Source organism: Amphibalanus amphitrite, unplaced genomic scaffold (assembly GCF_019059575.1).
Source record: "Amphibalanus amphitrite isolate SeventyFive unplaced genomic scaffold, NRLGWU_Aamphi_draft 000380F_arrow, whole genome shotgun sequence".
Classification (NCBI taxonomy): Eukaryota; Metazoa; Arthropoda; class Thecostraca; order Balanomorpha; family Balanidae; genus Amphibalanus; species Amphibalanus amphitrite.
The window spans coordinates 107,749-122,880 of NW_024881874.1; the positions used below are offsets into that span (position 1 = coordinate 107,749).

The 15,132-nt window shown below is 47.2% G+C and overlaps 1 protein-coding gene across 4 annotated transcripts; it reads right to left on the minus strand.

Annotated features, from left to right (window-relative positions):
* Positions 1-2,916: 2,916 nt before the first annotated feature.
* On the minus strand, positions 2,917-14,833 carry LOC122390046 (troponin C, isoallergen Bla g 6.0101-like). 4 transcript variants are annotated; one of them, XM_043382637.1, is made up of 7 exons: positions 14,711-14,817; positions 13,037-13,067; positions 7,971-8,111; positions 6,630-6,746; positions 6,202-6,333; positions 3,891-3,942; positions 2,917-3,265 (listed from the first exon to the last, which is right to left on the minus strand). In XM_043382637.1, exons 1-6 carry the CDS (start codon positions 14,714-14,716, stop codon positions 3,917-3,919), a joined length of 453 nt encoding a protein of 150 aa, XP_043238572.1. In that variant the 5' UTR covers positions 14,717-14,817; the 3' UTR covers positions 2,917-3,265; positions 3,891-3,916. The 4 variants fall into 4 exon arrangements, with proteins under 4 accessions (XP_043238572.1, XP_043238573.1, XP_043238570.1 ...); XM_043382638.1 differs by lacking the exon at positions 13,037-13,067 and adding an exon at positions 11,856-11,886 and having other exon boundaries at positions 14,711-14,816; XM_043382635.1 differs by lacking the exons at positions 3,891-3,942; positions 13,037-13,067 and adding an exon at positions 11,856-11,886 and having other exon boundaries at positions 14,711-14,833.
* Between the last annotated feature and the right edge of the window lie 299 nt (positions 14,834-15,132).

Below are 15,132 nucleotides of genomic sequence, written 5' to 3' on the forward strand. Positions count from 1 at the left end.
TGTAACACAGCATCAGTATTCTGTGCCGTGTGCAGGCAGGCACATAAATAGGCCTATGAATTTTAATATTCTTCAGAATAGGTACATAGGTCGTTGAGTGTGAAAATTGCTCGACCCGTGCATAAATTACGGCTCGCATTGCACTTATGTACACTGAAAACAATTCAACCCGCGGATTGCGAGTTGGCCCGGGTATCGCGGGTATTTTGAAGAAATTACCCGCTCTGCGCGAGTTTTTGCTGCCGGGTAGGCTGACTACCCGTTTAGCTTCCCGCGTTTCGCCGCGCATCCCGTTATCATCGTAGCTTTCACCCGCTTCACGGGTGTCAACGCCCGCTATACTCGGGTAAAACAGCAACCCGTCATGCGCGGATACATGAAACCTCCTCTGGCGGGGTCAATCACTCGTCCGCAGCGGGTTGTGGCCGCAGGCGTTACTCGCGCCCACGGAGTAAGCGCATCACGCAGGTTTTGCATCGTGTAACTCGCTGCGCCAAGGTAGGTGACATGCTATACGCAGGTTGCCTTGATCACGCATGTGTCATGGCAGATATCCCACTGATGCACGGCATTGGTTTTGAAATTAATACTTTTGACTTCGACGCTCAAACGAGTGTTGAAATGTGACGCGCCACAATAGTCGCTTTTCGGCTCGGCTGCGTGCTTGTGCAGGCCTTGTGCAGGGGTAGAGATGTGCAAGGCAATTGTAATCGTAACTGTAACAGCTGTGGGGCTGCGTTCTGTGAGTTAGGAGGGTACTTAACGGGCTTGGGACATTTGAATCATTGTTTGGATGACGTCACGTCTTGGCCGGCAGAATATTTCGCTGGAACGCTCAGCAGAATATTCTGCAGTCCGCCAATCTGGCGCATTGTGGTGAAGTTTCCAGACCGTTCTTAGCACATTTTATTGGTAAAAAATAAGCCTGGATAAATAAATCTTTCCCGGTGCAAATGAAATATTTGTCCAAACTATTCCTTAATATTTAAAACACTATAGGTGGATTCATGTCAATTGTCTAAGATAAGCCTTTTTACTTTCTGTATTGAGTCCGCCGCACAGGGGAGCAATGCCACTTCAACCCTATTGGCCGTAGTGTCTAACGGTGGCGGCCATATTGCGCAGACCAGAAACCGGCTGCCGCCTGTGTTGAGGAATAGGGAATTCGGGACCTCGATTTACGTTTGCGGCCGCCGTATCCGTTACGTTCAAGTTACGTAGATACGGAACCCGGCGTCTTACGCAGAATTGAGTGGGGAACACGATCGTATCTTCAGAATTCCTCAAATTCACTCGCCTGACCTACATTTGCCCCGGCCGAGGGGGTTGATTGAACCCACCTCGCTAATGCACCGCTAATTAAACTAGAATTAAGCGTTTAAGTGGTCGTATGCGGCAAAGTATAATGCAGAGTGACTGGTAGGAACCCGCTGTAAGGGTCTCAGGTCAACCGGTGACCTCTGAGGTCAGGTCAAGTGATCTAAGGCACGGGTTCGGTTTTTGGTAAATAACTTCGCCAAAAATGGCCGTAGAGCCGCGATTTTGGCATCATAGTGTTCAGCTAGCTCAGGCGCATCGAGTGATATACTTTTTGTTCGGGTCAGGTCAACTTAGGGTGTTGACCTCAGGTCAAGGTCAGGTCAGCACCCCCAGGTCACGAAGCTGGTCGAAAGAGGTCATGTCGCATATCATTCGATTCGGCAGGTGTTCCTGAGTCCATTGGTGGTTTTCCCGACTCGCTAGCTCAATTTGATCGGGAGTTATTGAAGAAAAATGGTGACCCTTGTGACGTCACAAATGACGTCACGCAAGGGCAACAATGAAAATATGAAGCATAGAACCTTGCAAAGAGTGCATGAAATCATGATTTTATATGCTTGAGATAGTTTCAGATCATTCTCGGCGCCAAAATAACAATTTTCATATTTCCCCATTGACTTATAAGGGTTTAACGTATTAGTTCCTTATAGCTGATGATTTTTTAGGATTTCATCTTGTTCTCCACTCAATTCTGCGTAAGATGCCGGGTTCCGTGTCCACATAGCTTGAACGTAACGGATGCAGCGACCGCAAACGTAAATCGAGGTCCCGAATTCCCTATTCCCCAGCACAGGCGGCGGCCGCTTTCTGGTCTGCGCAACATGGCGGCTTCGTTGGACACCATTTGGCGGCCGATGCGCATTCCACATTATAGAGTTCAGTGGTCCGCCGTCAGTTCTTCATTTTAATCTGATATACACCGACATTTCAGTCGCTTTACGTTAGGTCGCCTGTGGCGCAGTTGGTAGCGTATCGGTTTGTAATATCAAAGATATCGGGTTCGAATCCCGGCGATGGCGGCGTTTTCCTCCTTGAACGCCGCCACTGGAGGGTACTTTACCCTCCAGCTGATTTGGACACCCTACCAGCGGATATTTGTACTCGCAGAAAGCGAGTTCCCAACCCACGCAGCGCAGGTAATACGCCATGTGCGGATTGTGTACCCGCTGCGAACAGGTAGGTTGCCTTCTGTGTGTGGGTTGAGTCCCCATCCTATGCGGGTTAGGTACACAATATACTCGGGTTGACAGCCTGCGATATGCGGGTAAACGCACCCGCTGGTAGAGTGTCAAATTAGGTGGTGGGTAGGTGTACCCGCCAGCAGCGGGTTTTACTCGCTGTACGCGGGTTGAATTGTTTTCAGTGTATACGCTACCCCACTGGTTTATTATGCAACATCGGTGTGAGATCAAGACAACGCGAAAACGATGCACCTTTTCGTGTGCGTTGAACTAGCGCTGTGACATCCTACCACGGTTACCTTTTTACGTTATTTGCTGTTATTGAGGCGACTATCGGCTGGAGTCGTTTTGAATTCGTGTCACCCAGACTGGGACGATTGTAGTCTGCGTGCTTTACAAAATAATCGCATTTACCTAAAGAACTTCATTGTATTTCACCAAAACATGAAGTCAGTTACCATTTGATCACAACACAATGGCAATTCTCATGAATCCCAACACTGAACAACAATGCGGTGATTGGCTCTCATGCCCGGCATTTTGATTTAACACGACTTTGTTTCGTTTGCGATATAACCCCCGCTGCCCCCCGGGATGCGTATGAGGCCGGAACGGAGCTGGCGAAAAAAAAAAAACTGCAAAAGGCTCCGAGCACCCGACCGCCCGGAGTCTCTGGTGATGACGTCAGATGAGGCTGGTGACGTCACCGGACGATCATAGTTTCCCTGTGGACGGCTATTCACCGGCCATCATCTCCATGAATTCTGAAAAATAACAAGCAATTTAGTGCCACCCGCGGAGGTAATGAAGTTAAACAGGTTGAGGAAGTAAATGCAGCAAAGATTTTTCTTATCTCGTTGTTCTGTGTCGTAAAATCGCTAGTCATAAATCATATTTTTATACCAGGCGAAGTTGGGTTACTGACAGAAATACCAGCATTTTACCAAATTTAGGACATCTAATGCATCAGTGAGGCTTCATGAAAACCAACAATATCGAAAACGTAAGATCAGAAATACCAAATACCAAATTGGTATCGGGTTAGCATTGGTATACCGAAAAGTCAGAAGGTGTAAGATTGGCATGTCTAGCACGTGCCCACTTGCAGGAGTCGTTTCCTCAAGAACGACTGGGCCGATCGCGCTCTAAGTCAGTGCACTGTTAGATACCGGTTATTAGTTAGGGACAGGGTACACCTTCGCACTCCGCGCCTCATCCTCTCACTCGCTCGTTTGTTGACCCAAAAAGCGTCTTACTGGTTTACCTACAACCACAAATCGTAAAATAAATAATCAGATGTGGCGTCAAACCACTACAACGCGATACGTTGCGTGCATACGCCGGTGGACACCTCCAGCATACTGTGATACAGCGACCGTCCAGACGTACCGATGGTGAACGATAGCAGGATGCAACTAGCCAGTCATCATTTCCAGGAACTCTGAAAGCGCAACACGGTCTCATGATGTGGCGCAGAACCCCGGTGGAACGCATTGGTTCTGCAGAGCGGTGACGGCAGGCAGGCACAAACTGGCAGGCAGTGTACGTGGGCAATGTTTACTTTTCTACAGAACTATGAAAGTGAAGGGACCCAAAAAGCTGCAACCACTAGGATCGAGGCTTGGTGCAAGTTATGACTATGCTTTGCCTATTTCGGCTAGATCGATAGAAGAAAAAAATACCGTTATATCACATCATCATCATCATCATCATCATAATGTTTATTGGCACAAACTGGGATTAAATCAAGCAAATTTGGTGTGGAGAGTTGGCACAAAAGCTCACTGCTCACCGCTCACTGCTTACATCATCAAATGAGTCGATTTCGGAACGAAAAAGTTATAACTTGCACCAAATCACTGATCTATAATAGCCAAGACATTATAATTGACTAAATTTTAGCTAATATGCTAAGGCTTTACGAGTATGCTAAGGCTTTATGGAAACCAAGAGCTAATAAAAGCTAATGAGGTGAAAATGAAAATATAGAGATAAATGACGTAATTCTAAATTATAATAACTAGACAAAACATTTTAAAACACGGTAGGAACAGTTGGAGTATAGCGTCAGTTGCTCAGATGCATCGTTCCATTCAATCAATAAAAACGAATTGATATCCACTGTCATGTGCCTACTAATTTACAGAAGGAAAATACATTAGGAAAAAAGGAAATGGAAAGAACGAGAGCAAAGGGAGCAGGAACCAAGAGCTGAGCGGAAAGACAAATCAAACATTAAAAAAGAGAGGAAAATAATTAGCAGAATATTGTTGAACCAATCCGTTTTACACGGAGACTTTGGATAAATCCCACGAGGTGATTATAGCATGGTATGGACACGAGGTAGCATGGGACGTAACTCATGATAGAAAAAAAAGGAATTATATGGAAGTAATGCTACAGTAACCTGCAACACATCATTACAATAAAGTTGCCGTAAGTGTTTGACTCAAAGAGCAACGGCAAGCTATATTAAAGGTAGTGTGCCAGCTTTCCTGGACCGTATGGAGTTAATGGCCCAGATAAGGAGAACCGGATTTTTAGAACTTACTTACCTTCAAAACTCATGGAAACGTCTTAAATTCTTCAAATTTTGAGTACCCCAGTGCGAAATTCGCCCCGACGGGTTGTCGGTCGTACCCCAACCACATTTCACACCACTATGAACAATAAATGCACACACTGAGATCGCTATTACCGATATGCTCATCCAAAAGTTTCGATAAACCCGTTCATCATCATCTCCTGCGGTTTCGAACACGCCTGTTAGGTGGTGCGGTACACCGCGCCCAAAGCCAGGGCCCCGGTAACGTGAGGTAGCCGAGTCGGGGCAGCGTGCGCTGACCCAAGCCGGGGCCGCGCGTCCTCCCGGTGTCATGTGATAGCCCGGGGCTGCCCGCGGGGATGCGGTAGACCGCGCCCAAAGCTGCGGCCCCGGCTTGGGTCAGCGCACGCTGCCCCGACTCGGCTACCTCACGTTACCGGGGCCCTGGCTTTGGGCGCGGCTTCTGCTCATACTTTGTGGTGCGGTGGTGGTGCGTCGGGCTGCGCGCTCTGACTTCGGCCAAGAAAATGCGTCAGCTGATCATTGTCATTTCTGCCACTTGCGTGTGGTGAAATGGGGTCATAACTTATAAGACGGCTTTTTCATATCAATTATTTTACATAAAATCATATTTCAAACCATAAATAATGTTCGACAGCCAAATAAAAGAAACAATACCAATACGGGCTTACAGTTTAAGGCTCGACATTGTGTTGTCTACGATTAGACAGCTGATAACTCATTCCCGTACGTCGTATGGTCGTAACACTATGATGACCTTTGCTTATTGTCACAAGTGCGTCGCATTCGCGATTGTTGCCCGACGCCTGTTTGCAGGTGAGCCCACTACAGTTGTTATACATATCTAAAAACCGATAAACTTTTAGGCGAAAAAGGCACTATTCCAGGCCCATTTTTGATTTTTTTTGCGATATTAGGTAAAAACAGAAGCTTCTTATCCTAGGAAAAATAAAATGGGAAATCTTTCAAAGGTGGCACACTACCTTTAAAGCAAAATGTAAACTTTTTTTCTTAAAAAAAACGATATTTTCGAAAAGGGTTTCGTTGGGTCACAGTCCTGAACGTGCTTCCTTTCTTCAAAATCGTCACATCTACCTATAAATATGCACAGACTCCTAAATCGATTTTACGTACCATCGAAGTCGAGGGTGCCCGAACCGTCAGTATCCACCTCCTCAATGATGCCATCCAGGTCCTCCGAGGTAAGCTTGTCGTCCAACGCCTTCAGGATCTCCTTCAGCACCTGAGTGGTGATGTAGCCGTTGCCTGACAAGTATGTAGAACGGTGTCAAATGCATTCACAACGTCTGCTCCTCAGCAAAGGCGGGTTCTTCGCTTTTATTCTTGAGTTTGAATGTAAACGTTTGTAAAAGTTTGAAGTTCCCAGATATAAATGGATTGTAGACCAATGCTGGAAATCTTTCGCATGACGACAGTTTGCACTATGGGGTCCGGCGCGCGTTAGCCGAGGCTGTAAATGGGGTTCGGCGGGCGTTAGCCGACGCCGTAAGTGCGGTCCGGCGCGCGTTACCCGATGCTACTAAGTGCGGTCCGGCGCTCACCCTCCTTGTCGTAGAGCCGGAAGGCCTCCTTCAGCTCTGCCTGCATGGCCTCGTCGTCCTCCTCCTCGAGGAAGTTGGACGCGATGCTGACGAAGCTGTCAAAATCCAGCTTGCCGTCTGAAAACAGACGACTGTGCTGAAGAGATGTGAAATACGCATTAAATAGGTAACCAATAATACCGAAAGTAATTAATGAATGGTGCAGCCATGTTTGAATCGTTCACTTGGTTCAAGACACAAAATTATCTGAATATCAAAACTATATCAATATCCGTTTAATGAAAGCTACACCTTAACCCTATTCCTGGCGGGCTCCGCCGGGACAAGAAACTGGCGGGGGGGGGCCGATTCGGCCCCCCCTGAGATCTCGAGAACGAAGCAAGATAGCGACAAGCGGTAAACGGCATCGGATACGCACGGCCAAGATCTACAATTTTTACAAAGGTCATTTTCAGGTCAGGTCAAAGATGACGTCACAGGGGTCGAAAAAGTCAAAATGGCGGCACTAGATATGGAGAGAGTTTTTCTCGAATAACTTTCGAATTAGTCAAGATAGGAACAAACTAAGGGCATCATCGTGATCCTCTCGTCAATCCGCATCGAATGATATATATGTTGACCTCGAAAGGTCAAGGTCAAAGGTTGACCTCAGGTCACGTGACCTCGAGGTCATCATGTATATCATTCGATGCGTCTTGACGAGCTGAACACAATGAGACCATCCACGCGTCTGTATCTTGTTCCTGTACGGAGTTATTGGCCAAAAACCTTTGGTGACCTTTGATGACGTCACATGACCTCACAGCTGCCCAACAGCAAAACAGACCTCAAGGTAGTGAAGGTTGATCGTATATGAAGTCATGTATGGTAAATGGGGCCATTCCGACCCGTTTTAGTGGTAAAAACAGGGAGTTGATTTTTCCCCCATTGACTTATAATGGGGAGGTCGCGAAATTGACCTGACCTTAGGTCACCGATATCAAAATTCCGAGATATACAAATTGCACATACTGGTACCCTAACTAAACCCTGAAGAGAAGAAATTGATCGGTCAAAAACTCTAGCTCTGGCGTGATTGCAAACTTTTCTGAGGTAGCGTCACCAAACCGCCTCTGGTGACCTGACCTGAGGTCAGATCAACTCAAAATTTTCAGACATGTTGCGTAGAAGCCTTTTAAGAAAAGTCAGAAAATTTGAGCTTCCTAGCTCAACGCGTTTGGGAGATATAACCAAAAAACCTCAGGGGGGGGCTCCTGAGGCCCCCCCCCGCCAGGAATAGGGTTAAGCTTCGTGATCAATCACCGTTCTGTCCATCATGGCGGCCTTATGAGCCAGACCGACCTTTGGCCTTTTCGGTGCAAAGTTGCTGGAGCTCGTCGTCGTCGAACTGCTGGCCCATGGTGTTGAGGATGGCGGCCACCTTGTTGACCTCGATCGAGCCCGTCTTCTTCTGGTCGAACATGCCGAAGGCTTTCTTGAGCACTGGGACGGGCAACGAGTGTGTCAGTAGCTGAAATATCAGTTGGACTCCTGCTCTTGGACGGAGAAAGATGCAACTGACCAATAGCAAACGCAAAATGGCCGCAAATGGCAAATGACCAAACGTGAAGACGAGTCGTGGTTTTCATAGTATTGCTGGGCAGTGTATTGAAGACTGTGAAGCGATATACTCACTTCCCAATCACGGTAGCTAAGCGGGAGATTGTAGAAAATTATATAGTGAAAAAATCAGAGTTTTTAGCGAAAGAATATAATAAGTTTTCGATTTTGTAGGAATGTTATTGGTCACTTAGTGAGTTTACGTTAAAAGATTGCCAGCTGAATTACTAATACAGCTACTTACCTGTTAGTCATGAAAGTTTCATCTCACATTATGGATGCATATACAGATATAGTTTTTATTTTGTCTAGTTCAGTATCTTATCAGGAGTTATTACGGAGCGAGCGAAGCGAGCGGAGTCTCATTACGGAGCGAGCGAAGCGAGCGGAGTCTTTACTTAGATTAACGGAAATTTCTGAGTATGAGCGGCCGGCCGGCCGTGCGGACGCTTTTGCGAGGCTTATATCTCAGCAACCACTTGACCGATTTACATGCGGTAATTTTTGTAGGGTAGCTTCATTCCTTCTACCAAGTATTGGACTATTCCCGATGCATGTGGGTGACCCCTTATGCACGTGCCACGTGCAAAACGAAGAGGTGTCAGTTTTGCAATTGTTGCAATATCTCGGTAACTACTTGGCCGATTGCGCTCAAAGTTGGCATGTAGGTAGGCACCCACTAGGCACTGCATATCCATGTGCCAGAGTTGGGTTGCTGCTGCACGTGCGCACGTGCAGGGGTCGTTTTCAGATCTCGAGAACGGCTCGACCGATTGCGCTCAAATTTGGTACACAGTTAAAGACCGGTTAGTAGGGTGCCGTGCACAAGTCAGTTGGGACCCATTTTGCACGTGCGCACGTGCAGGGTGCCGCTTCCAGATCTCGAGAACGGCTGGGCCGATTGTGCCCAAATTTGGCACATCGCTAGAGACCGGTTAGTAGGGTGCCATGCACAAGTCAGTTGGAGGTACCCCTTCGAAATTCCGCACGTGCAAGGCTCACCCTCTCGCTCGCTCCGTTAGTCGCCCCAAAAGGCGTTAAAAGGCGTTATACTGGTACTGAATTAAGGGAAAATCCTGAGTATGAGCGGCCGGCCGGCCGGCCGGCCGTGGGGACGCTCTTCAAAAGCTTATATCTTAGGAACGGGACATCCGATTGACAAGCGGTCTTCTTTACTGAATGTCACTTGGACGTAAAAGTTCTGTGGTGTGATGGCCACCATGCATTCTTGCCAACCACCGCACGTGGCGCGTGGTAAAGTTGGACATTTTTTAAGAACCCCCAAAATTGCAATCTCAATAACGGCACAACGGTTGGGCCGATTGAATTGAAACTCGGTACACAGTTAGATCTCCATCAGATAATTCATCTGCATGTGTTAAGGTTGGGGTGCTACAGCACGTGCGCACGTGCAGGGGGCGCTCCCAGATCTCGAGAACGGCTGGGCCGATTGCGCTCAAATTTGGTACACGGTTGGGGACCAGTTAGTAGGGTGCCGTGCAAAAGTCAGTTTGGACCCCGCTTGCACGTGCGCACGTGCAGTGTGCCGCTTCCAGATCTCGAGAACGGCTAGGCCGATTGCGCTGAAATTTGGCACATCGCTAAAGACCGGTTAGTAGGGTGCAGTGCACAAGTTAGTTGGAGGTACCCCCTCGCAATTTCGCACGTGCAAGGCCCATCCTCTCGCTCGCTCCGTTAGTCGCCCAAAAGGCGTTTTACTGGTTATAACTACCCGATAAATTTCCCAAGCCTGTCTTTAACGCCATCAATAACAAGGATCGCCGCTGAGTGAGACAGGGCGCTCGTTGTTCCCTGACTGCTGGTGACGGCGGAGGAGGCGTCACTTGTGCTCTCAGTGTCCTCGTGGTCCTGATTTAGCGGTCGCATCCATCGTCCTCCCGTCTGACAGCGGGGGGGGGGGGGATGGAGAGGGGGGCGGTGACGGCGGGCGCTAATTACCCCGCTGCCCTGTCCCTTGCCAGACACGTGGTGCCAGGATCGTCTTATCGCCGGCCAGTATCGAGAGCGGTGGCTGAGAGGACTTCACGGCAATTTGTTTTGCCATCTGCGTAATGAATACGCATTTTTTTTATGAATTGCTAGATGAACTCAACCATATGACTCTGCCATCTTATTCTTAGTGACAGCAGGCATTCGAATACAAGATTCAAAAGGGATCACACGTGTTAACAATCTGACCAAGACATCAGATTAAATTGCAGCATAGTTCATCTTTTTGGTGCCATTATCTTCTCATTCTAGTGACTGCCATGTTCCCTACGCTATCCGAATATCAGGGAATCTTTAGCTTATAATTTTGAATACCTAACATATGTTAAAAATCGATTTTTAGTTGAGCTTTGAAGACGGTCCACTGCATAGCAGTTCAAAGCATATCAGTTCAAAAGTTCAAAGCAATCCTTCTTTGCACGAAGTGCTCTGACAGAGCAACAACAATAAAATAGCTGGAAAATAAATATAGTTAAAATGTCGGTGACAGCCGCTCATGAGCGTCCCGGTTGTCCCATATATCGTCCGCTTTGGACCGAGCTGAGTCCGGCCTCTCAATTACTGTCTGTAGAAGGTGTGGCTGCCAGAGCCGGGTTATTAACCGACTCGAACTGTCACTGACTCACTGCTCCACCTGTCCAGCGCGACCGCTGACCTCCCGACCAGGAAACCACGGCTGACGGTAAGCTCTTCTTCTAAATGGCTAAGCGAGCTCGTGAAAACTGATGGTATCTCGGCCTTTTAATCTCAATCAGGTCACTTGGCTCCTTAGGCGTACAGCAGGTCACTGTCAGAAAGGCCATCTGAGTGTTTTTGTTTACTTCTGAGATAGATCCAGAAGCATGGATGGCTTCCATGTTTATTCTAGTTCATGTGATAGCCGACCATTATTTATCAGCTACCGGTAACGAAAATATAACTCGGAAAAATGAGCAAAATAAAATGAATAAGGTGGCTAAGCTGCATTAGCAAGTGATATCAAGCTCGTTCCAAGCAGTGAGCTGCACTATCTCTCTATGTATGCCTATCGCTCAGCCTGTGTCACTTAAACGGCGAGAACTATTGCGGAAAAGCATCGACACCACAATAAATATGCAAAAAGCATAGGCCTGCCAGCTATAGACAACAGTTGTAGTAAACCCGTTGGTTTCAAGACATAAAGCAGCATCTATCCAAAACGGCTCCGCATTATTGCTTATATACAGGCACATCTGCTATGACTGCCTGTACTTTTCACCCGTCAGCATTGGGTGAGCTTTGTATAAGGCACTCACAACCAGGTATGGGAAGTTGACGATGTAATGTAAACAGAAAAGGTCTTGGTACTATTTCGAGCCATAGTTTCGCTTCTAATCATACTTCTGAAAAAGAACGCTAAAAGGTGTATGTTGCCACAGAAGTTACGGATTCTGGCAACATTAAATCGAGCAACGACCCAGTTATGGTCGAAGAAAAGACAACGATCGATCTGCATTTTTTCGGTAAAATATTAAAGCGAACTGCGAATCAGAGCTCATAGATAATGAACTGCACTAGAGTTTATGCTAGCCGCTTCTCTAAACAATACAGGGTATCAATAACTATGAACAGTACGGCATGCTGGACTACCGGTCTTACTTTCCAGCTGTTCTGGCGCTACCTCCACGTCCTGTGACACAAAATACACCATTCATGATCGGAATACACACGCAGTCGCACACGCAAACATACACTAGCTGACGAGAGGCATGATCCGTAAACCAGGTGTAACACTGTGAGGTGCAGCGATAGCTGTCAAACGCTGGCACATTAGAGACGCTGGCGGCGCGCCAGTGCTCTTCCCTGTTTCCCATCGCCGAGAAAACGAGGTGATGGCTTCACCTTGCTTTTGGCACAGGGCGGCGGCACACTAGAAAAACTGTGAGGACTGACCAGTCGGACCATGGACCCGGCTGGCTGCCTTCCAAGGCGGGCTGTGGAGGGTACAGGTGGTATCGGGGCTCGGGACCGGTGCGGCACCCATCGGAGCACCGCAGCTGAGGCCATAGCTCAGATCGGCGAACAGAAACTGTAACGCTGCAGTGAGCATATCACCCGTAGGTGCAACTCCTTAGCAGCAGCTGTTACGGTAATCCATGGCGCAAAGCCATTATCGGGATTAACGGAATTGAAAAGATGCTACAATGATGCGAATAACTAAGGCTGCTATTTAATTATGTGTCTGTTCCAACTACCCTATATGTTTTGAGGAAAAAGAACAATTTTAGGGATAGATATAGATAAGAATGTAAATTAGAATGCAATGAAACGTCTATGCTTGGCGAGCTTACTTATGAAAATCATCCGCGCGGAATGTTCCGTATAAGTCAATCCGTGTATGTGCCCGTAAATAGCTCATTTCGGTATGTGTTATGAAGTTGCAGTGCCCTGCTTTGCTTCTCATCTCCAAATCAAAGCTGTATTTTGATTTTCGCCCTCGCTTCCCGGTTAGGAATATTTTCAACAACGATCAAACCATGTTATAGTGACAAGGGTGCGTCACTGTGTCATTGAAATGAGTACTTATAACGCTACTAACGACCCACTCAGCATTCTGGCTGGCCAATCCAACTCTCATGCTTTTTATCGAATCTGCAGATTAATGATAAAAGACAATGGATCATTGCCCAGTCATTCGTGCGTCAAGAAAGTTACCAATCGGCTAATGTAAGAGCCCGCGGACATCACAATTCATAGACACACACACACTGCACATGGTGGTTAACGGTGGCTCCAGAACAGAGCTGCAGGCTTTGCGGCGACCCTCGCGGCGCACTTACTGGCCAAGTGCTCCTCATCGACACCGTGGTCCTGAAATGTTACACCCGTGTTCATGATTGCACTACATAAACATTACCTCGATCCTGGCGTGCGCTGCTTTGCCGTTCAATGAATACCCCATGGTTCAATGATATATTCCATTGTGTTATTTCAAACTTTTTTAACATGAGTTCCTGCTTTTAATTGTGCAGTACATCGCATTTAATTTTCTTCCTAAGCTTTGGTATGTTTCGTTATCTCATATCTAAGGTTGATCAATTACCCTAGATGAGAGTTTGTCCACATGAGAAAAAAACGGTGGATTTTTTGTAGGTATCTTAATTTTTTGTATGTTTGAATGGACGGATTAACAGAGTCGGGACACACGCTAAGAAGTGCTTGCTACCGTCCGTATAGGTCCTGACCCTACCGTCCAAAGGCGCAACTCCTGGTAGCGGGAAAATTCAGCCAACATCAAAATGAAATGAAATTAATTTGCTTTCTTTCCGATGATAATGGTAACATGGCATCAATGTCAGATGCCGCAAGGGGTCATATGCCGAAATGTAAGCCTTAGGGTGATAAAAAGACCGTGTTTAGTGATTATAGCACCGACCACCCTTTGTTAAAAGTTATCAGTAGGGCATGCACTGTCTCGGGTAAATGGGCTGCCCACACTTAAAGGTAGTGTGCCAGCTTTCTTGGACCGTATGGAGTTAATGGCCCAGATAAGGAGAACCGGATTTTTAGAACTTATCCATACCTTCAAAACTCATGGAAACGTCTTAAATTCTTCAAATTTTGAGTACCCCAGTGCGAAATTCGCCCCGACGGGTTGTCGGTCGTACCCCAACCACATTTCACACCACTATGAACAATAAATGCACACACTGAAATCGCTATTACCGATATGCTCATCCAATCAAGTTTCGATAAACCCGTTCATCATCATCTCCTGCGGTTTCGAACACGCCTATTAGGTGGCTTCTGATGCTCGTCGAGGTCGGAATTTCCAAATACGCGTGGTGCGTCGGGCCGCGCGCTCTGACTTCGGCCAAGAAAAATGCGTCAGCTGATCATTGTCATTTCTGCCACTTGCGTGTGGTGAAATGGGGTCATAACTTATAAGACGGCTTTTTCATATCAATTATTTTACATAAAATCATATTTCAAACCATAAATAATGTTCGACAGCCAAATAAAAGAAACAATACCAATACGGGCTTACAGTTTAAGGCTCGACATTATGTTGTCTACGATTAGACAGCTGATAACTCATTCCCGTACGTCGTATGGTCGTAACACTATAATGACCTTTGCTTATTGTCACAAGTGCGCCGCATTCGCGATTGTTGCCCGACGCCTGTTTGCAGGTGAGCCCACTACAGTTGTTATACATATCTAAAAACCGAAAAACTTTTAGGCGAAAAAGGCACTATTCCAGGCCCATTTTTGATTTTTTTTGCGATATTAGGTAAAAACAGAAGCTTCTTATCCTAGGAAAAATAAAATGGGAAATCTTTCAAAGGTGGCACACTACCTTTAATGTCGCTCAGTCGCGGTCAATTACAACACACTCCATAAACACGTGTCATTCGGTGACGACATTTAGCATTTAGCAATGTCAAGTCATCCAAGCTTCGCACCACGCACTCTGCGTGCTCCGCCGTCCGTCGAAGGTCCTTAGTTCTTACCGCCATGGCTGCTGGTTGGAGGGGGGCTGGTCTGCGGCTGGACACGGGGCAGGGAGGGTCGAGTGCTGGCCGACCGGTGTCACCTCTGGGCCAATACTGCAGGGCGCGCCCTCCGGTGGACACCCCCCGCCCCCTCCTCTGGTTGGGAGCCCCACCGCCGTCACCACCGGGCCGATACCGCATGACCGTCGACGGCACCGACGCTGCAGGGGGGTAACTGCCCGCGGCGGGGACGGAGACGGAGTGGAACGTAGAGAGGTGCACTAGAAAGCTGACCTCTGTTGGTTTATGCTGCGTTCTTTATTTCAGTTATTTTCTACATAAGGGCATTAGCATGAAACGATCACGTCAGGTTTCGCTTTTCAAACATGTATTTTTGATAGTACCGCCATGATACATTCGTTATAGGATGTGTTTCGATG

Excerpts from the sequence above, each read along its gene's own strand:
- LOC122390046 (XM_043382635.1), bottom strand. Across the intron at positions 8,112-11,855 it reads AGCGCCAGAACAGCTGGAAA|TGCTCAAGAAAGCCTTCGGC; the intron begins GTAAGACCGGTA and ends TGCCCGTCCCAG. Across the intron at positions 6,747-7,970 it reads TTGCACCGAAAAGGCCAAAG|ACGGCAAGCTGGATTTTGAC; the intron begins GTCGGTCTGGCT and ends GTCTGTTTTCAG.